The 22,659-nt window shown below is 47.6% G+C and overlaps 1 protein-coding gene across 1 annotated transcript in view; it reads left to right on the top strand.

Annotated features, from left to right (window-relative positions):
• The first annotated feature begins 5,891 nt into the window (after positions 1 to 5,891).
• LOC121458960 (protein THEMIS3-like) overlaps positions 5,892 to 22,659 on the top strand; it is a 38,147-nt gene continuing 21,379 nt past the window's right edge. Inside the window, exons 1-2 of the mRNA XM_041668402.1 lie at positions 5,892 to 6,064; positions 7,075 to 7,209. Of these exons, the coding sequence (XP_041524336.1) occupies positions 5,974 to 6,064; positions 7,075 to 7,209 (226 nt within the window). The 5' untranslated portion in view covers positions 5,892 to 5,973. The remainder of the gene's footprint in view (positions 6,065 to 7,074; positions 7,210 to 22,659) is intronic.

Raw genomic sequence — 22,659 nt, 5'->3', positions numbered from 1 at the left:
GAAGTTTGGATTCTTCAGGAAATCCACACCCACAAAAGTCCTGTGCATGTCTGACTCGGGTGACTAAGGGAGCTCAAAGTTCACCTTTTATTAGTTTGTTTGAATATCTTCTCCTTAAAAGTTACGTAGTATAAAGAGTTTTGCATACAGGGACCCAACCAGTTAACCTATGACCAGGCCTATCTCCCATTTAAGTTTTATGGTCTTGTTTTACTTTCAGGCCGTCCATGAATGGGCTGGCTTTTTCTCAACTTGGGCTTCTATTTCATGCTCAGGGCTGCTCAAGTGGACTGCTATTATGTTTCATGTTAAGGGAAGTTTCTCCCGTGGTCTTTTGATATGGTGTTATGATGTTGTTTGTGGATAATGGAAAGGAACTGAGACAAAGCAAACACTCAGAGTGGATTAAAGTCAAGCAGTCTGTTAAAAACACTCCTCCCTGGACTAGGTTGAAAGTTTTAAAGAGAGGTCAGTATCTATAAGGAAAATGCTTTAAAAAAACAAAACAAAACATTGTTTGGGTGAATTTTTGCTACTTTTCTAAAAGATGAATTTATACAATTAAGAAACTTGATCCCCAAAGTAATTGTGAGGCCGGGGGGAGATGCGGTAGTTTGAAAGAAATTGCTCCCCATTGGGAATGACACTATTAGGAGGTGTGGCCTTGTGGGAAGAAGTGTGTCATTGTACAGACAGGCTTTGAGATCTCCTATGCTCAACACTGTGGAGGTGGGTGTTGTAATAAGAGCGGCGGGGCTGCGTCCCCAGCACCCTGGCTGCCTGGCTAGCTTATGCTCTGAAATAACAACACACAAACTGTATTCCTTTAAACACTGCTTGGCCCATTTCTATCTAGCCTCTTCTAGGCTAATTCTCGCACCTGGACTAGCCTATTTCTAATTATCTGTGTAGCCCATGAGGTGGCTTACCAGGGAGATTCTAGCCTACGTCCATCCTGGGTCGGAGCTTCATCGCGTGTGCCTCAGAGAGCAGAGCTATCCCCGCGTCCGCCCAGGAGAGGGGAGCATGGCGTCTCTGCTCCAGAGAGCAGAGCTGTCGAGTCTGAGCTCACTTCCTCTTCCTCCCAGCATTCTGTTCTCTTTACTCCTCCCACCTATGTTTTAACTTATGAGGGCCAAGCAGTTTCTTTATTGCTTAACCAATGAAATCAACAGATTGATATATGACACTCCCACATCAGGTGGGCTTTGAGGTCTCCTGTGCTCAAGATACCCACAGTGTGATACTCAGTTCTCCTCTTTTTGCCTGTGGATCAAGAACTTTCAGCTCCTTCTCCAGCACCATGTCTGCCTGCACGCTGCCATGCTTCCCGCCATGATGATAATGGACTAAACCTCTGAACTGTAAGCTAGCCCCAATTAAACGGTTTCCTTTATAGGAATTGCTGTGGTCATGGCGTCTCTTCACAACGATAGAAACCCTAACTAAGACAGGAAGCAAGTAGGCTTAGAAGAGGCCATGGTAATGAGGCTCCTTGCTGGTGTTAGTGGTATTCTAAGAAGGAGGAAATCCCTATCTAGCACACTGACCCTATCTCCCTATGAGATGCTCTTGTCCATGCTTTGATGCGGTGCAAAACCCTCTCCAGGTGGTGTACTCCGAAGCTTCCCAGCCTCCAAATCAAATTCCATTCTTTACAAATTACCCAGCCTTGGTTATTTTGTTATAGCTACAGGAAGTGGGACGATGATGCAGCCTCTACCCTTGGGACTGTGCAGAAAAAAAAACTAATAGAATACCACTGAAAGGCTAACACTTTTAGTGATTGTTATAAGCAGGACAGCGATTTGTTTATAAACAAAGTCATAGAGCAATGAACTGTAAACTTTGGGCTGTCAATGTAGCTCAGTTGGTACAATTCATACCTACTGCTCTTAATCCCTGAGTTCGATGCCCAGCACTGCATCAAATGTATGTACTGGTACATGCCTATAATCTCATCACTTAGGAGGTAGAGGCAGGAGGATCAGAAATTCAAGGTCATCTTTAGCATGGCCACGTTTAAGGCCAACCTTGACAGATGAAACCTTGTCTCAGAAGAATATAAATAGGGGCTGGAGAGATGGCTCAGTGGTTAAGAGCATTGCCTGCTCTTCCAAAGGTCCTGAGTTCAATTCCCGGCAACCACATGGTGGCTCACAACCATCTGTAATGAGGTCTGGTGCCCTCTTCTGGCCTGCAGACATACACACAGACAGAATATTGTACACATAATAAATAAATATTAAAAAAAGAATATAAATAATCTCAACAGTTCTTTGTATCTTTTTAACCTACCAGTGGCAGACACATAGGTCCTTATTGTGGTCTGAGAAGCATAAGACAGAGGGTTGGCAGCAGCGAGGTTTGACACGCTGGCCGTCATTTCTGTTTTCTGATGATCTTTAACACCAAGAAGAAGTCTGGCTATTGAGGTCCTCTCCTCAGTGACCATCATTTAGACACAATGGCTATGACTTCTCCATCTTTTCTAATAGTTAATCTAAGAAAACTAGCTTCTCTTCATTTTTCTCCCCAAGCTAACACCCTATCCTTTCGGCCTTGTCCTTTCTATCAGGTTCAAAGCAGAGCCCTGCATAAGCCTTGCTGTGACAGTTGCTCTTTCAGGAGATACGTGGACTGGGAAAGGCCAGCCCAAGCCATAAACATCTGAGGGCGGGTAGGAGACGTTGACATTCTGAGCCGATGCCAGTTAGGAAGTCCAGCTTTAGAGAGAAACAAGCAACGAGGTAATAAACACATATAGCCGGGAGTTTAAGGGACGACATTACAATGACATCCTCTTAAATCTTGCTCAAGGTCCATAAAGAAACTTCAGAGGGAGCTGAGTCTGGGGTCGTTGGCAGAGTTGAACAGTTATTGAAGGGAGGCAGCATCTGACCAGCAAGGAAGTGGAGCTAAACTAAGCCCCCTTTCCCCCACTGAAGCTTACCCACCTGGCTATGGTACTATCAGACTGCCCCAAGGAATGTTCTGGAGAGCTGCAAAAAGGTTAGTGGCCATGAATATCCCAGGGCATGGGGAGCACTCCAGGAACAGGCATGGGGAACGCTAAATGGTGTCATGGCTACACAGTAAATGGAGGCCCATCACCACTTAGGAAACAGGAAAACAGCAACCATGCCAGGCTAGCTCCCACCAGATTGCAGAATCAATAGTTCTCAAAGCTGGAAAGGAAGATGGGTACCCTGATATACAAGTCAAAGTTTCAACTATTCAAACTTTCTGGACAGCAACTTGGCAATAGATAACAAGAGCCTTAGAAATATTAAAACTATTTAGCTCCGTAATTACTATAATTAACACTTGTAGGACTTGCTCCAAGTGAGATGAATATAAAGATCTCCTTTGCACATATAGAAAGAAGATTTTTAAGTGGCTTATTGTCTAACATTAGTACAAAAGATGTTTATTAGTGGCTACAACTTAGGTATTTATAGGAATTAAAATTGCGGCGATAGAGTTCTTTTAAAGCCTAAAACAGTATCTGTATAAACTATTAACGTCATCACTCCGTGGTATGGTTTAAGAAAAGGTTTTTATTGTGGATATGAGGGAGAATGCAGTCAGAAGCATCTAGAAGAGTCTGGAGCAGGGAGAGAAGGCAGTAGACTGAACTTGACCAGCAGACTGGACCTGGCTATGAGAGAAGCAGGAGAGAGGGGGGAGGGAGAGGGAGAAGAGAGAGAGAGAGAGAGAGAGAGAGAGAGAGAGAGAGAGAGGAGAGAGAGTATAGCAGGAAACTATGAGCATAGAGAAAAGCCAGGATACAGCATGGATGCTGACGTGTGTAACAGGTACTTGTAATACAGAAGGAGCCTGGAGGCCAGCATGCACTTTGGTATGCTAATAGGCTCCACAGATACCCACTTACCTATCTGCCAGTGATGAAGAAATGGGTCCTTTGGCAGAGAGGAACTGGCTTCCCAAGTTCCTGAGGACTGTTGGCTTTTTTCTAACTGACAGAATTTGGGGAAATGGAGTTTCGTTTGGACCTAATAATATCAAGTAAAAAGCACTGTGGTATCTGAACGATGCATATACAAAGAGACATCGATTCCAAACTATAAATAGTGGTTCCTTCTGGGAGGGAAGGCATGGGGGATGTACATCTCTTCTTTACAATTTTATTCTCACAGTAGATACTGCTCTTCGAATCAACTAAGGGAGAGGAAAAAGCCCTGTGTGGAGTGGGCTGTGGTGGGTGGAGCATGTGGCCCTAGAGGGCCACTAGGATTCAGATCTGGGGGTCCAGGGGTAATGCTCAGCTCTGAATAGGTGGGGTGGAGAGTGGCGTGGAGACAGCTGCTCCTCAAGTTTGAAATGTGTCGCCCCCTTAAATGCTAGTTGATCAAGCTTGTCTTACTTAGAACAGTTCTCCAGTGAGTCTCTCAAACTTTAATATTTAACCCCATCGACTGGGGGCAGGTGTTTAAATGAGGACTCTGGTTCAAGATGCTCAGAGTGAGGCCTGAGTCTGCATCCTCAACACACTGGTAGATGGCAGAGATGCTGTCCAAGCAGGGCCACAGCTTACTGGACTACATACCTAGAGTCACATTTGATAGGTTGGGAGGCTTGTTGACCTGTGTTCTCTCTCGGGTGATGTTAGAGGGGCTGATCTGCAGGTCTCACATTCTAAGAGACTGGAACTTTTGCTGGATCTCACAGCCAGAGTTAACAATACACCTTGCTGTCACTTAAGACAGCTATCTAAGACAAGATCTCCTGAGTAAATTGGGAGCATGGGGACCATGGGAGAGGGTTGAAGGGGAGGGGAGAGGCAGGGAGGGGAGTAGAGAAAAATGTGTAGCTCAATAAAATCAATAAAAAAGTATTCATTCAAAAAAAAGACAGCTATCTAAGTATGCACTCAAACTATTTGTTTACCCTATTTTTAAAAGAACAGTATAATAATCAACCTTCCTTGCCTTGGATTTCCCACGCAATCAACTTCTACAACCTAAGCCAATGTATACCCGTAAATCTTAAATTGTGTGCTCTTTCATACCCCTGGCCCAGACAGCAACTGTGTATCATTTACTAAAAGCAGCAAATACAGAAGTTGAAAACAGCTTCTTAAAATCCACCATAAAAGTTAAAAGTAGTCATTTATGGATATTGGTTAATAAATAATAATGCCTGTTATCTGGTTGGTTGTAATCAGTTGGAGCCAGTGACTTTACCCTTGTAAAACTCTAATAAAGATTTTTGTGAAGTACCTCCGTTCCTTCCCCCATGCGATGCTTTCTGTGTTGTTCAGTAAATACAGAGCCAAGTCCTTTGTTAGGACAGACACACACTGATGGAAGACATAGACACAGCCACAGATTCACAAGAAGCCTTCTTCAGATAGAAACAGATTCAGGCTCACAACAGACAAAGGATCGAAGACACAGGGAGCAGGAAGGAGAAAATCCAAATCTGGACCCTTTTTTGGTTAAATGATATCAAGGGGGAAGTGCTTTCTTTCTTTCCTTATGGTGACACCTATGCAATTATTAGTGATTCAGAATTAATCACAAATGCATACAATCCAAGCAACCCTGGGATCCCTGAGCAGCCTGTCCCTCAGAAGGTAGCTGAAGGAGCAGCATGTCATCTTGGAGGTTTGCCAGACACGCAGATGACTAGACCCACCTAGGGAATCAGAGTCTGCATTGGGATGGGATCCTGGGGTGATGTTGTACCTGGTGCTGCGTGGGATACCTTAATCTAGAAGATACTCCCCACAAGCCTTGCAAGCCTTTCCATCCAAAACAGTCAAGTGCCTGCCCCTTCCAGCCCTTGGACATTGAACTAATAAACTTTCTTTCCCGCAAGTTGCTTACTTCCTTCTTCCCCTTATGACACATGGCTCACAGTTCAGATCGTGATCAGGTGGCTGATAGTTGTCTGTTCACTGCCTGGAGCAGTAGTGGCCATGTCCTGTAGGAAAGAAACTCCGGCGTCATGGAACAAACTTGGGCTTCTTACATCAATTCCTTAAATCAGAACTCCCTGCCCAAACGAGTGGAGGTGACCGATGGAAACTATTTTTCAGGTAGGAAAAAGACAGATGGAGAATTCTGGGGTCAGAAGAAGCACAAGCCGGCAAATTCCAAAGACGAAGGCTTCCTTATCAGTCCTGGTTGCGAGACTTCAGGAATGGGAGGGGTGTACTATCTAGATTATGTCGGGGGATACTAGGGTCTGGAGAATCAAGTATTATTCTACCAGACTCACCTAGGAGCATTGGAAAAGAGCGAAAAGCTGTTCCGTTTATGGAAGACATATATTTACTTGCTAAAGTATTTTCCTTATCCCCGGGCAGAATGGAATATACAGCCGGGCACCGCTCCTTGCTATGGGCTGTCAGATTTCCGCCATTTGAAGGGTTGCTTTATTTATTTATTTAACTTGACAGGACGCTGGGAAAGGAGGGAGCGATTCACCGAGATTGCCTAGGAAGGGTAAACTGTTATCTTTGAGCAGTGACGATTTTTCACGCTGCTGAGAAATGACTGCAATTTGACACATGAAATCTAAGGCACAGTTAAGCGTGAGGCTGAAAAATTGTCTTTTGTTGGCTTGATGATAACCAAAAAATTCATGTCACTGCTCTCCGCGTTTTCCCACGGTTAGCAAGCCTTCCGCCTGTGCCTCGGAGAGCCAGCTAGCTCGCTCTCTCTCTGCATTGTTAGAACAGGGGAAGTAGGGCTTGCTGCTGGAAACGACAGGGTGGCCGCGCTGCCCACTGGGCAAGGCAAATCATGATGGCTGCTTCTGAAAAAAGAATTATTTCGAATATTTTTAACTTTAAAGTGAATTACATATTCGGAGAGACTGAAGAGTCTGCCTCCATTAAATGATGCTGAATGATCCAATCAGTGGTCTTTGTCTTTTTTTCTGTATTCTGTTTGTCTTCTATGCCATATTTAACAAATTTTACTTAAATGTTTACACATTTTGCATAAAGTTTTCATTTACCTGGAGAAATACAAATCTCTGGATCTAACGGTCAGCCTTTAAGAGTTATTTTTTCCTTTTCCCGTGGCAATTATTGTCTTTCAGGGTCACTAGCCCACCTGTCGTTCTCCAAAGGGGATATCATTACGGTGACGGACCTCCAGCCGATCCACGTTAGGGCAGAAGTGAAGGATGGGGAGCAGGTTCTGGGCGTGGTCAATATACCTCTTGAATACAAAGGTACAGTGTACAAAACACTTCCTTTTCGCTCGTGAGAATTTTGGTAGAACACGGGTACAGAAGGGAGGGAAGGTCATTTCTGTCTAGTTTTGTCCACTGATGTCACCAAAGGAAGCCACGTTATCAGCTGGGTCTTGGGTGAGTGGGGAAGCAATAGGAAGCGGGCATTTTCCAGACACCATGCGCGGTCCGCTCCTGGGACAGGATTCTTGTGATGATGTTGACATCAGTCTGCAAAGCCTTGTACCCACACTCACTCTACGGCATCAGCTCCGTGCCTGTTGGAGACTGGGCTGAAGAAACCCCTTAGCTTTTCTCTCTTGTGCTGGATCTGATGGTGAAATGTCCCCATGCAAGAGTAAAGCGAGCATTAGAAGCTGCGGCCAAGACTACCAAGCCGTAGACATTAACAGTGCCCAATTGTGGCATTGTTTGTTTTGCTTCTGAGACAGAAAGAGGAATAAAAATACTCAGCCCTTATAACTAAGAGTATACGAAATAAACAAATCACAATCTGAATTACTTTGGTGGCTACAGTGGGGTCAGATAGGAAACGCCAAGAGACGAGAAACAAGAGAATGGGCAAGGTGTAAGGCAGATGCAGGTGGAGAAAGAGGAAGATGCAAGCATGTGCAGAGGTGATCAGGATTTAAGAGCCAGAGAGCAATTCTGCGCGGGCGTCAAAGCTCCGGTACAAGTGCGGTGACTTTCACCTCCATCGCTGAGATAGGGATGGTTCTGCTGGTGCTTTGGGAACACTGATGTCTATTTTGGATTCCCCCATAGCAGTTTCTCCGACGCAGTAAGCCAGACCAAGCAGAATTAAAAAGACCAGGTTTTATGAGCCAAGCCTTCTTGGATGCCCTTTCTAGCCTCCCGGGGAGGTGGGGGGGGGGGGCACGAATGACATGGCCGTTCTAAAGGGGATAGTTTAAATACCCGTAGGGCCTCTCCGGGGTGATCATGTGCCCCAAGGAGGGTTCCTGCTATGGTAAGCTTTTGGGCGGGGGTCTTCTCTCGCACCCCTGTCCTCCGCAGAACCAGGCTTGTGGGCCCCCATTTCTCTGAGGGGGTGAGGCTTGGGGAGGCAGGAATGTTGCTGAGGTAGAATTTCCAGTAGACACCATGGTCCCACGAAGGCCTTGATGAGTAATCTCTAGTCTTGACATCAAGAGAGGATCCACAGAGGTGCAAAGGTTGGTGACAGAGCAGACCGTGCTGAATTTTGAGCAAATGATCCAAAAGGCGTGTTTGATGACTTATTTATTAATACGCTGTGAGAAGGCTGGAGAGAGAACTCAGTAGTTAAGAGAACTTGCTGCTCTTAGCACAGGGGTTCGGTTCCCAGCACTCACAATGTAGTTCACAACCATCTGCAACTCCAGTTCCAGGGGACCCCATGCCCTCCTCTGTCTTCCTTTGGTTCTACGCAGCACATGGTGTGTAGGCATAGAGGCAGGCAAAACACCCATACACATAAAATAAGAAAAACAAGTAAATCCTTTTCAAAGATTTACCTAAAACGTGTAGGAATGTTGAAACCGTGAACGCATCACCAACCACACTCGACAGAAGTGGAGGAAACCAGGAAGAGCAGGATTCCCACCGGTGGCCTCTCCCACTGAGCACAGCCCCAGAGGCTCTCTTCTCTGGGTATGGACACACTTCCCAGCTCTCCCAGAGCGCAAGTGGGGACTTTAAAAGCAGGAATTCCCTGGAAAAGAAGGAACGAAAAATATCAGTGTTGCTCTTCAGGCTTCTGGAAAAGCATTTTTGGGACCAGGGTTAACTTCGAAGGAGTCTTCTGGAATGTTCCCCAGAGCCCACATCCCCTGGCCCTTCCTGTTGACACAGCCCAAGCTGTCAGTCTCCTCTGAGATGCAAGGTAGAATCCTTGCCTTTCTCTTCTCCATGAGTCCTTCTTCCCAGCTGAGGTCCTGAAAGTTCTCATTTAACACTGTGATTCTTGTAGCTTAAGAGTCGGGCTTGTGTTGAGTCCATCAGCTCTGGCAACCAGAACCTCTGAAGACAGATTTTGCGGGGGAGCTGCAGCTGGCAGGTGATAGGGCCTCCAGGCAACAGGCCTGCCCAGAATCCACACCCCTGTTTGCCCACTCCACTACTACTATGCCTAACCCTGTCCCCCCTCCCCGCCCCCCGGGAAGCAGGGACAGAAACTGTCCTAACACATAGGACTCTGTATGAGCAGCCAGAAGACCTGCCTCCTGGCTCAGGGATGTGGACTATATCCCTGCCACTCAGATTCAAAGACCTGTTGCTGTTGCAATTATAAAGGGAGGTAGAACCTGCTGGGCTCTAAAGGGCTTATCAGAAGCCAGGGTGGCTCTCTCTGCATGTTCAGGTGTGAGGTTGGCAGGAACAAGGAAGAGGGGAGATGTACGGGGTCACTAGGAAACCCCAGGATGGCCAGAAGGCAGGAAAAGAGGCACCTCAGAGAAGAAGGCTACCCTGGAGCTTTCCCAGTTGGGCCTGTGAGGGCACAGCTGGAATACACAATGAAGGAGCACCTTTGCTTCTATCACCAAAGTGTGAGCTTAGCCAGCTCACCAAGCCACCGATGGGCACACCATGCTTTAAAACTGCCGGGGATGGTGGTCCCAGTACCGCTCAGGAGGACCCTCAAGTGAAAACAGCTCCAAGCAATAGAGTTTGAAAATGAAGCCCTAATACTGCGGCTTTGATTGGGGTCTGTTGCAGATTGCAGCGCGAAAAGACGGAGAGGTGGAGAGAGTAGAGGGCGGCCTTGGAGAAGGCCAGGCAGAGCTGGACACCTGGGGAGTTACTTCCTCCTCTCGGGATTCATTTCCTGATTAGCATTCTACCATGCCTCTCTATTAAGGGTGGCCCAGAGGGTCAGATTAATCAAAGTGAAGCACATTCCTCTTTAAATTGCAATTACAAGCATTATTTGTGTTTTTGAAATTCATCAGTCACCATTCACTCCCCTTACTATTTTTACAGCATTTTGGTGAATGGAACAAACAAATTTTTCAAGGCCTTACAGGGTCAGCAGCCCCGTGCTACAAGGCAGAAATGGTCTCACGTTGTGAAGAAGGGAGGGAGGCGGGCTGACTGTGTGGCGGGTATTAAAATGGAACAGGCAGTTTCTGAAGAAAGCAACGTGTGATTTATGAGTCAGAGCTAAAAGCTGGTGTTTTTAGTAAACCCGCATGCAACAGGGGTCACGCACGTTGGCACTGCATTTGGGGATTCTGTTAAGGAGCACTTGCTAGTGCATTCTGCTTATTGGGTATATCAGAGCTGTGGGGTGGGGACCACTGTTTTCCATCCAGTTATACAGCATCAGGGTATGCATTTGAGAAGTATCTGTGGTGTTTTCTTCCTGGTTTCGATGTGTAGCCTTTTTCCTTAGCATAGCAGGAAACGGATATGGTCAACTCTGCTCCTGTCTGTTGCGGTGGTGCACACCAATAGTATATGTGGAAAAGGCAGAGGCAGGAAGATCAGGAGTTTGAGACTCAGCCTAGGCTACACCTTTTTGGCTGCAGAAATGGCTCAGTGGTTAAGAGCACTTGCTGCTCTTCCAGGGTACCCGAGTTCAGTTCCCAGCATCCGGTTTGGATGGTTTACAATCACTTGTAAGTCCAGCTCCAGCGAGTCTGAGTCCTTCTTGTGGCCTCTTCACACACCTCCACACACATACACATAACAGTTGGAAGAGGAGGAGGAAGAGAGGAGGAGGAGAAAGAAAAGGAGAGAGAGAGAAGAGCGAAAACTTCACACTTTGAGCAAAAACCAAAAAACAATTAAGTTGGAAGAAGGAAGATTCAAACATTTTCCAACATAAGACTTCCTAAATCTCACAATGTAAGAGAGGGCTTGGTATCACCATTCCTCCTCTACATGGAAAAGAAGATCTTTAGATGCTCAAGTGTCTTCTATAAAATGGCATGTCTACATGGATCCTCACAGCTATTTAAATCATTTCTAGATTACTTATTATATCTAGCAGAAAGCAAATGGTATATAAGTAGTTGGTCTGGATAGATTCAGGAATGATTATTTTTGTTTTGTTTTGTTGTTTTTAGGACAGTCTCGTTAAGTCGCACAGGTTGGCCTTGACCTCACTATCCTTCTGCCTCATCCTCCTGAATCAAAATTTTCCCCCAGATTTTTCTTATCATAGCTGGTTCTGTCTGGAGATACAGAACCTGCAGGAAAAGATGGCCAGCCATTTTGTTATTGTCTTTATCATGCTTATTGTTCCGAGATGTAAGGGGAAAAGTGATAAAATTGAATTTTAAACACTAGGCTGAACATCAGAAAGGTCTTCTTTTGAATGCTAAACCCTCTCATTGTTTGTTTGTGTCCTCAAGGTTGGAAATTCTGACAGAGAAGAAGACAGGCACATAGCAACACAATGCATGCAGCATCCAGACACAGGCATATAGGAACACACTGTGCATGCAGCATGCAGACGCAGGCACATAGGATCATAGTTCATGCAGCATCAGACACAGGCACATAGGAACACACTCTGCATGCAGCATCCAGACACAGGCACATAGGAGGGCTCTGCATGCAGCATGCAGACACAGGCACATAGGAGGGCTCTGCATGCAGCATGCAGACACAGGCACATAGGAGGACTCTGCATGCAGCATGCAGACACAGGCACATAGGAGGGCTCTGCATGCAGCATTCAGACACAGGCACATAGGAGCATAGTGCATGCAGCATGCAGACACAGGCACATAGGAGCACTCTGCATGCAGCATGCAGACACAGGCACATAGGAGCACTCTGCATGCAGCATGCAGACGCAGGCACATAGGAGCACAGTGCATGCAGCATGCAGACACAGGCACATAGGAGCACAGTGCATGCAGCATGCAGACACAGGCACATAGGAGCACTCTGCATGCAGCATGCAGACACAGGCACATAGGAGCACTCTGCATGCAGCATGCAGACGCAGGCACATAGGAGCACAGTGCATGCAGCATGCAGACGCAGGCACATAGGAGCACAGTGCATGCAGCATGCAGACACAGGCACATAGGAGCACAGTGCATGCAGCATGCAGACACAGGTACATAGGAGGGCTCTGCATGCAGCATCCAAACACAGGCACATTGGAGCACTCCACATGCAACATCCAAACACAGGCACATTGGAGCACAGTGAATGCAGCATGCAGACATAGGCACATAGGAGCCCTCTGCATGCAGCATGCAGACACAGGCACATAGGAGCACAGTACATGCAGCATGCAGACACAGGCACATAGGAGCACTCTGCATGCAGCATCCAGACACAGGCACATAGGAGCAAATGCATGCAGCATGCAGACACAGGCACATAGGAGCATAGTGCATGCAGCATCCAAACACAGTGGCGTTTCCAGACTCCTAATAGTTCCCTCTGCTGCCTGAGTTTTATCCAGAAGCTCATTTCCCAGGCCCAGATCTCAGACCCTGTAGCTTCTTGAAACCCGATACCAAAGGACTCTGTGTCCAATTCCATAAACTGGGAATATAGTCATTTAGGGGTATAGTTTCTCCTCCAGAAAGAGAAAGCAGAACCCCTGTGGATAAAGCAAACTCAGCCAGAGTCTACACTTTTCTGCAATGTTCCACCTTGCTGTCAGATAGAATTTGGACTGACTGAGACCCCTGTGAAGCCACCTTCATCTTTCTTTCTCTGTTAAAATGACATGTTTAAGTGTCCTTCCTCCGCCCATTGCAAACTAGGTGCAGGGACCAATCCCAGAGCTAAGACTGTGGGTAGCAGATAGCAGATTCTACATGAGCTGGGCTGAACCCAGGCGTTCATAGGAATCCGTTACTGCGCTCATGAACGCGAAGCCCAGTTGTCATCTACCCAATTGGTTGTGTCGCTTTCTTCCAATTAGGAAAATGGATGATCTGCTGAAAATTGAATGAATGGTAGGGTCAACAGTAGCCGTGCGAAGTAATTTATTGCTTATCCGTCCACACAGGCCCTCCTATTCTGCTCATTTTGACAACTAAGTCTCAGATCCAGTTTGTCAACTTTACAGATAAAAAGATTTTTTTTTTCGACTCTCAAATCCTATTTGGCTGTCAAAGCCCCTGCCAGGATGCGTGGCTGAGCAAAATACATTTTCTGCTTACTCCCTGAACATGCTATGTTTTGCCGTTAAGCCCAGAGAAGAGCTTCCTGGGCTGTGGAGGATCTGAGGCTGACACCTGCACGCATTTCCCATTCAGAACAAAGCAAGGGAAACAGGCGTGGGATAAACGCACTTGCCATCCGAGTTAGCCCTGCTTTCTAACGCCACAGTTCACAGAACAGCATTGTCTAAAGCCTCGGGAATCTGGTGCAGCTCCCAGCGCAACCACAAGCAATTCTGCCCTGATTGCTCTAACCTACATGGCCGTGCCTTTCGCTGTACAGGGAGAAACTAATGAGATGAAGAGAGCTTTCTGGGATGGGAACCTGCTAGCCCGCTGCCTAATGCACCGTGCCTGGGACCTCTGGGAGCCCACCTCCCGGATTGCCGACATGCCTGCTTGCAGCAGAACATGCTTATGTGTCTGTCGGCGGCAATGGGGTGTAAGTGGGCTGGAAAATGAAACAGCAGGTGAGGGGAGAGCCTGCGGGGGAAGCAGCTAAATGGTTCCTCCTCCCAGCACGGCAGACATCAGCATCATCTCCGGAATAGCATGTATCTCTGCCTAGAGTGCATATCGGGCACCCAGACACGGAACCACAATGGGAAGGCCACTGGTGGGGAATCGGAGGCAGTCGCTTCGGGCTTGCCGCTCGTGGCAGGAGCCGGGAGCTATGTCTTAGAAGTGTGAATCCAGTAGCAACTGAACTGTGTTATCTCTACGGTTTATCAAGATGAATCCAGTTAAGTAGAGGACCAGAGACCTGCTCTTCCAAGAATGTGCCCATTTCAGTTCAAAGGGAAGAGATTAAAATAAATCAGAAGTCACCGATGGTAACATTTAGTCAGCCAAGTGATGATCAAAGGGGAAACGAAGTACAAGAGCTTAGAGCACTGTGGAAGGTTCCTATAAAGACTAGACGCTTCTAACTCGTGCACCCTGTCGGCTTCCTTGACAGAGGGTCCTCTTATGACAAGTAACTACGCCACAGCTGTGTTTTCCCCGCCCGCATTTGGCATGTCTTCCCATCCAGCGGAGCTCTCCGCTGGAACATGGCGGGCCGGCAACACTGAAGAGAGCAAAAAGGACTTCATCAAGTCCCCGAGAAGGAGCCGGCAATGCTCTTTGGCTCTGCTCTAGTTATGGAATCCCGGGGGACACAATATGAAGGGTATCCCCACCCCCTGTCTAACTCATGTTCCTGTCTGCTGGGCTGTAAGACAAACAGAAACCAAAGTCATAGCCGGTCCCATCTGGAGTGCCGGAGCTCTGTGACTGGGTTCACTTGGCTCCGCCAACTTCTCTGCCAGGCTTCTGTGGGCCCAGTTCTGCTCCTCTGGCTTCTGCCCTAGGTATTGTAACCACGACTCAGAGGCTTGCCCTTGACAGCCTGAAGCAGAGAAGAAACAGCAAAACCAAGATGTGGAACAAGTCAGTCACCCTGGGCTCTGCTGAGAAACTGAGGCACACGGAGGCTTCTTCCATGCTTTCCTGAGTAGGAGAGTGCACCATCAGTGCTGGAGGACAGCCTCGGACTGCCCTGGTACACCCTTCCGCCTCAGCAACGGGCTCCTGCCAGCATCCCACGGAGATCTGGAGAGCTCTGCTCTAGCCCAGATTCCAGCATTCTTCCAAGTTCAGGAATCTGCTTCCTACATGAGCGGCGCTCTGATCGGTGTGCCGGCTACAGCAATGCTGGACAGTGCTCAGAAAAGAGCATAGAGTCCAAAGCCATCCTGGGCAAAAGACTCGGAGGCAAGTAAAACTCGCCCCTGCCCAGGCTCTCCTGTGGTCCTGCGGGCAGCAGCCCTCTTCCAATTACAGCTGGGAGAAGCTTGCCATACATAATACTTCTTAGCTGGAAAACCAAGACCACTATTAAACCCTCCTTCCCTTGGCGCTTGGCAACTGCCGGCCTTGTTCTGTTGGCTGCAAGATGCTGCCCATGAAGTAAAACGATGAATCACAAAACCCTTTCACGGGAAATGAAATCCTGTTAGCTCCGCTTCTCAGGTGAACATGCATGTTGGTTGTATGAATTGATAACTCTCCAAGCCTTCACGCCTACGTCCAACTAGAAACTGCTCTCAATACTGGCTTTGCCCTCCTGAAACTCAAATGTATCAGTGTGAAGGGGCAGCCCAGGGAAGCCCAGGGATAGTCGAAAAGTGCCTTTAGGACCCACAAGGTCATCTTGCTGTTGGCACTCTCACCCAGAAGAGCCGGTGGTGGAACGTGGGTGGTGAGCTGTTGACACTTTGCACCCAACCAGAAATGAAGGGTGCGGCTGTGGAAATCCCCGCAGGCTGTGATCCAGGGGTGACTTATTTGCTATCACTTTCCATATGCCTATTTACCCCTGTATCTCAGGACCACTTCTGCCTCAATGCCCACCCGCATCTGTCCACCTCTATACACAGTAAGGCAAGTACCCCGTGTTCCTTAGGAGGCTCAAGCCAACACATGCAGTTCAAGTACATGCTGCAATGGCCAGGGAAGGAGGAGGCTCCCTAAGTGGGTGCTTATCGGTCTGTGTCTAGGAAGGGACACACCCTTTCCTTAGTCTGAGAAAGATTGATTTAGAACCAATGGCTTTCAAATAGGTCTTTCTCCGAGGTGAAGGGTCTTGCTATCCTAGCGAAGCCAAACTCAGTCTTCCCGTGCCTAGTTGAACCACAGGGATGGCTCCGTATCTGAGGCTGTCAAGCTTGGAATTCCAGGAAGCGGAAGTAAAGGATCCAGTGAATCATGATACTTTGAAGTCCCATGAAGCTTGGTCACTACAGGGATCCTGGATGGTCATCAGGAAAATCCTACAATGTACCCTTTTATTTAAAAAAATCAAAATGTCCATGCTCTGCTCAGCTGATGTCCCCTCCAGAGCTGTCGCACAGGTCCACCATCCACCACTTTACCCTTTGGCTTCAGTGAAGCCCCCCTTGAAGGCAAAGCACCAGCTATTGTGGGTACTGCTAGTTGGCCGAAACTGAGAACTTATTTTCTAAGACTCTTGAAGCCATGTTTCTTCTTGAAGTTGTGAATTTTGGTCTATTGTAATATATCAGGAAGATATTGTCTTAGGGTTTCTATTGCTGCAATGAAACACAATGACCAAAAAGCAAGTTGGAGAGGAAAGGGTTTATTTGGCTTACACTTTCAGATCATCACTGAAGGAAGTCAGAACAGGAACTCCAGCAAGGCAGGAACCTGGTGGCAGGAGCTGATGCAGAGGCCATGGAGGAGTGCTACCTACCAGCTTGCTTCCCCAGGCTTGCTCATCTTATAGAACACAGGACCACCAGTCAAAGGATAGTACCACCATTCATGAGCTGGGCCTTCCTCCATTGATCACTAATTGAGAAAATGTCCTCTAACAGCTGGATCTCATGGAGGCATTTTCTACACGGAGGCTCCTTCCTCACTGATGACTCTAGCTTGCGTCAAGTTCACACACAAAACCAGACAGTACAAACATCTATTAATTTGTTTCTATTGAAATTTATCTTGTCAGCGTGATTCACAATAGTTAAGATATGGACGCAACCCAAGTGTTCATCAATTGATGAGTGAGTACATTTAAGTGATGGAATATTATACATATTTTATAAAGATAAAAGTCTGGCGTTTCCAACAACCTGGCCAGAACTGATAGACATTATGCTAAGTGAAATAAGTAAGTGAGATTTGGAATGATGCATACTATCTAGCCTCACTGGTAAGTGGAATCTGAAAACAGTTCAAGTGTAGACACAGCTGAGAACTGTGACTCCTGAGACTGGAGGGGATGGAGAGGACTGGGGGACGGTGAGGTACTGATCAAAGAAGACACCGCTCCTGTGACTTCTGCCACATGCGCCTTGCGCTGATCGCAGGGGTTAATGATGTCTTGGGCGTTTCAAAAATCACTGCGGCAGATTTTAAACCTGCTTACCACAAAAACCAATGGATCGGTGAGGTAACTGATACATTAGCTAGCTCAATTGAATCTCCCTGATTCTAAAGGCCATATGGTTCTCCATAGTAAATTAGGGAACCAGGCCCCATTTTAGAAAAGAGTTTATTTGTATTATGAGTTTGTTCAAACGTGGCCGCCTAGGTCTACATCAGTAAAGGGATGAAGAGGAGAGGGGTACTGCTCAGGGAACTTTCTAGAAGGGCAGCAAGAATGAGCTGAAGACGTCCAGGACAGTTATTTTGAAGGTGAAGCCATGGATTGAATTGTTCCCTAGAGTAGATGACAGATGTGTCCTAAGGCGGCACTGGGCGTTTGTCTTCCCTGCTGAGCCCCTCAGCCGCACTCAGCCCTTTCTCCACAGGCGCCCTGCTCCTCAGCAGGAATGAAACCCTGACGGTTCTTTGCACTCAGGAATCCATTTTCCTTTAGAGTCGTCAGAAGGCTAGACTCATTAAACCAATCAGAGCCGGGAAGCCGCGCTATTACACCTTCAAATCTGCAAGCTAGTCAGCAAGGGATGGGGTCTTCAGCCTTGCTGCCGTCGTCTTGAGAAACTAGTTTGAGTGCGGAAGACAAAAGGCGCCCTCAGAGGCGCAGGGGAAGCACACGCATCTGAATTCATCCAGAAGACAGTGTGTTTGATTAGTTTTTTTGGTTGATTAGTTGGTTGGTTTTGCTTTGTTTGGTTTCGTTCTCCTAGCTCACGTCTTATAGGGTAGAACTTGGGGATGTCGATGGATTGAATAACAAATAGGGGACCAGTGAAGCTAGACAGTGAGTTCACTGTTGAGGGATGTTGCTAAGGGGGACACAGTCTAAGGACTCCTCCCTCAGCTGGTGCCCAGTGGGGCTAATCATATGGGGGTAGCATGTTGCAACCAACCACGCCAGCTAGCCCAGGGCATGGTCCCTGCTCCCAGTGCCTTTAAACTCTGCTTTCTTCTCCCTGTCCTGGCATTGTGCCATCTACTGGAGACACTCTATGCTGTACACTCCTGGTGCCATCTCTGTCCTCATTGTTGATGATGGTTATAATCACCCGAGAAGGAAGGCATGCACGGCCGTCCCTGGTCTTCCCCTGATGAACCCACAGTATTAAAGTATTAGAAACCGAATGTTTTTCTCTTATGGTATGCTGGTAATCAGACAGAGGCATTGGTGTCCACCTTCAGAGAGAAGGTCACTGGAGTTGTAGATTGTAGAGCTTGCTTACGTGGTGAGGAGAATGTATCTGTGACTTAGTATCTGACTCGGCTTCCATTCTTGTGGTTTTTATGGGTCTTTATGTTTTGGAGTTATTCTGCCGTCTTAGACAGCTTAGACACACAGTTGAAGGCTCACACGGCTGGTGCATGACGCTATCACTCATCCTTTACCCTTTTATAACACCTTCCAAAGGAGGTGAGAAAAGCCCATAAGACTACAACTTAATCCTGTGAGTGGGATAAAGTTAAATTAGGTCTGGGAAGAGACACAATAATCTCTGACTTATAAATGGGGAGTTCCGATATAAAGTAACAATCAAGCATCCTCTTGCTGGCTCATAGTAAGTTTCTGATACCCAAATGCTGAGTGTAGACTCACTCACATACCCGGCATGCACTGGGAAGAGGAGGTGTGAGCTCACTCACATACCCAGCGTGCACTGGGAAGAGGAGGTGTGAGCCCACTTACATACCCGGTGTGCACTGGGAAGAGGAGGTGTGAGCTCACATACCTGATGTGCACTGGAGGAGGTGTGAGCACACTCACATACCCAGTGTGCACTGGGAAGAAGAAATGGGAGCTTCAGTCTTCCGTGGCTGAACAGATAACAGATTTTTTTTTCAGCCACTTCCTAAAGTTCACTGTGCCTCTTGCTAAACGGCTTCCGTTATTCTGGCAAAATTCCTTCAGAAGAGCTCACACTTCTGCAGTTCTCAGTCTAAAGGTGTCTGGCCCCATGTAGTGTCATGCGTTATGTAGGGGGGACATATGGCAGGAGAGGAGGCCACTCCCGTCGTCCCTCCCTCTCTTTCCTTAGCACATGTGGTCCACCATCCCCACCCCACTTACAGCCTCTTATTTCCTCTTCTATGACCCCTTTGCCGCCTCTAAGCGTCTACATACATTCCAAGTTAAGCAACTAAAACTTCAAAACCATCACCGTATATGAGAGCGCAAACAGCGTTTGACTTTCTGGGCCTGGGTCTCTTCTTTCAGTATATTTTCCCAGGTTCATCTGTTTTCCTGAAATTTTCATAATTTTCTTTTTCTTTCCATTTCGGTAAAATTCCATTGAGTAGATGGTGGTTTTTTATTACCTATCGGCTGGTAGACATGTAGGCTAAGACCAATTCCTAGCTAGTAACCAGAGCAGTAATGGGTGTGGACGCACACGTATCTCTGTGGTGAGATATAGAGTCCTTCATATATATGCCCAACTGTGGGGTGCCTGGCTCATACGGTGCCTCATTTCTAATTGTTTGGAAACTCTCTAGAATGATCTTCAAAATAGTTCACTTACAACAGTGTGTCAGAGCCCCCTTCTCCACATCCACGCCAGCATTTCTGCTCTTGCTCTCCAGGTCCTAAGAACACACACTGTGGTCCCCGCAGAAATGGCTACCTGGTGACTGTCAAACAGGTAGTGAACAGAGTCCGGATACACTGGCCAGGGCATCATCATTCTCATCCTAGGTGGGACGGAAGGGACATCAAGAGATTCCATCACGCTGCTTGAAGGGACTCCAGCCGGCCTGAGCGTGGCAAACGTGGCTCTGACGGGCCTTGCCCTTCTCCCCCGTTCCCTCTGCCTTGCTGAGAGCTGTTAGATTATGTTCCTAGAGCTAGCCACCAAGGTCTATTCCCTTATTTGGCCACCTCCTCCTTCTGAGGCTGAGTACCAAGGTCCAGCTATCAAAGTATTGAAGTCCAGCAATCAAAAACGCCCTTTGACTCACCTACTTCACATGCCCAGTTAAAATTAACCACCGCATCCTAACACGGGGATTTCCCCTCTTACCTTTCTGAACTGCTGTTTTCCCATGGGCCATGTCTGTCTTCTCTCTATCCAGAGGCAGTCCTTTGTCCCCCTGTAGGACAAAGACCCCTTACCCCTCTCCCTTGTTTCCTTCCCCTTCCCCTGCTTCCTCTATCTCCTGTCTTTGCCTCTTATTCCCTACACTTTGCCCCTCTGGGGCAAATAAATCTCCTTTATGCTGAGAACTTGGTCTTGGGGGTCCTCATACCAATCCCTTTCACTACCCATCATGTTGAACAATGTAAAATTGTTGAAAAAAATTTAAAATTTAAAAATTTAAAATTTTGAAATTCTCCACTTAGTGTTTTCAGACATGGTTGCATATAGGTAATGAAGCCCCTGAAAGCATATGGTGCCTACTCCAGTCAATAACTTCTACTTGAAAAAAAAATGCTGATTGAGTACATCCCATAATAGTCAGTACGTGAGGTAACGTGTGTTAGCTTGATTTGGCTGTTCTGATGTGCACGTGTTTCAAAACACCACGTTATATATAGCATTAACACAGCTTGTATTCAGCAATTCAAAAAACAGAAATAATGCTGACCTTAGAAAGACCACCAGACAATGATGACTATAGATGAATTTCTCATGCGTCTGCTCTGACGTCAAACCCAACGCAAATGATTGTCCCTCATCCTTAGCTATCGCAGCTGTGAAATTGTGATAGCCTGTTAGAGAGTGTGGCCCCCGAAAGCACAGGGGACCCTGGCTCGGCGTGTTTTATATCATATCTGATACCCAGGAGCCCGAGGAAATTGACATGGATCATCAAGGGCTTTGGGGTGCACTCTCTCCAAGCACCGGGCCACAGCAGCTGGAGATAGCATTCAGGGGTCCTACTCTATGTGTGTTGAGTGGCTTAGGTTCAGCAGAGGAAGCAGAAGGCTGACTTGATATAGGTCTCTCTGTGCTTCTGGTAAGCAAGGCACAGAGGGTCTCCTGAAACAAGGGACCGAAGAAATAAGGGCGAGTCAGGATCTTTAGGGCCGTAGATGGTCTTGACTATGCATCACAGTCCCCGGTGGGCTCTAAAAGCCTGTGGTAGCCTCACTCCGGAACGGAACGCGTGATTTAATTAGGCTAAGGTGGACCTGGGCCTGGCTGGCGCTAAGGCTCCCCAGGTGACTGTAAGACGCCGTCAGGGCTGAGCAAAGCTCTGGGCTGCTCCTCTCGAGTGTGGTCTCCTGGCAGCCTCCCTGAGTATTTTGTAGAAATGTGCTTTCCTGTGCCCACCTCAGGCTGCTCGCTCTGAACACTGTGTAGTCGGGCATGCCCTCTAGAAGACTCCAACATACCCTAAGATTTAAGAACCATCAGACTGAAAGGGGAAAGCATATGTTATTGAGAACTGAAGTGGCAGGGTGGGGGCGGGGGTGGAAGTGAGGCTATTGCGGGGATAGCTAACTGGAATCCAGTGGCTGGATTTGGAGTCTGGGGATCTGTGGTGGCGCAGAACTGACGCGATGGTGTGGGGTATGCACAGACAGAGAAGGCGATAGGCTAATTAATACACAAGCTTTCAGGAACCGCCTAGGAGTGGATTGATGCCCGGCGAGGATAGGGAAGCTCTGCGCAGAGGTTGTAGAGTGAGGATGGGGTGGTTGTTTAGAAACAGGTTTGCACCTTGCAGACACTGCAGCGCTGCGGGCATTGAAATCCTGCGGGCATTGCTGCCTTGCCCCTGGGTCCCTGTGGTCCTGCGCGCTCCTCCTGGAGACCTACAGAGGACTCGGGGACACTATTAACATTTCAGGGAAATTGTTCACTCTTCTTACTGCACAAACTATCTGACAGGAGCCTAGGAATGAGAGTGTTTATTTGAGACACCTGGTCACTTTGTAGCCACCGTCAGGAAACAGAGTGAGGCGCACTCAGCTCTGTTTGCTTTACGTTCAGTCTGGGACTTGAGCCCACAGAGCGGTGCGGCCCAATTTTCCCCACTGCCGTTAGCCAAGTCTAGAAACTCCTCGCACAAACATGCCCGGAGGCTTGTCGCTTCGTGATTCTAGATAGATCCTGTCAACTGACCATCAGTCTCCACTGTCACAAGTGGTACCCACCAGGTGGGGTGGGTTGTGGAGGAAGAGGGCGAGTGGGCAGCAGAGCGAAGGTTCTAGAGGGAAATGAGAACTGCAGAGACAGGGGCGTACAGAGCAGAGAGGGTGGCGTGCAGCCTAACGAGGGGACCACACTAACCTCTGCGAGCCCCAGTTTCTTCACCACGACCTTGCTGTGGGCCTGAGGCGCGATGGAGCTCACCAGCCTCAGGGGTCAGGCTGAGGTCAGGGTTGCTGGAGCCCAGAACTCTTGGCCAGCACCGTCCTCAGTTGCTA

This window comes from Microtus oregoni, unplaced genomic scaffold, assembly GCF_018167655.1.
Source record: "Microtus oregoni isolate MIOR12 unplaced genomic scaffold, Mior012 000018F_ref0000195, whole genome shotgun sequence".
Taxonomy (NCBI): domain Eukaryota; kingdom Metazoa; phylum Chordata; class Mammalia; order Rodentia; family Cricetidae; genus Microtus; species Microtus oregoni.
This window is presented reverse-complemented; position numbering and strand designations above follow the sequence as displayed.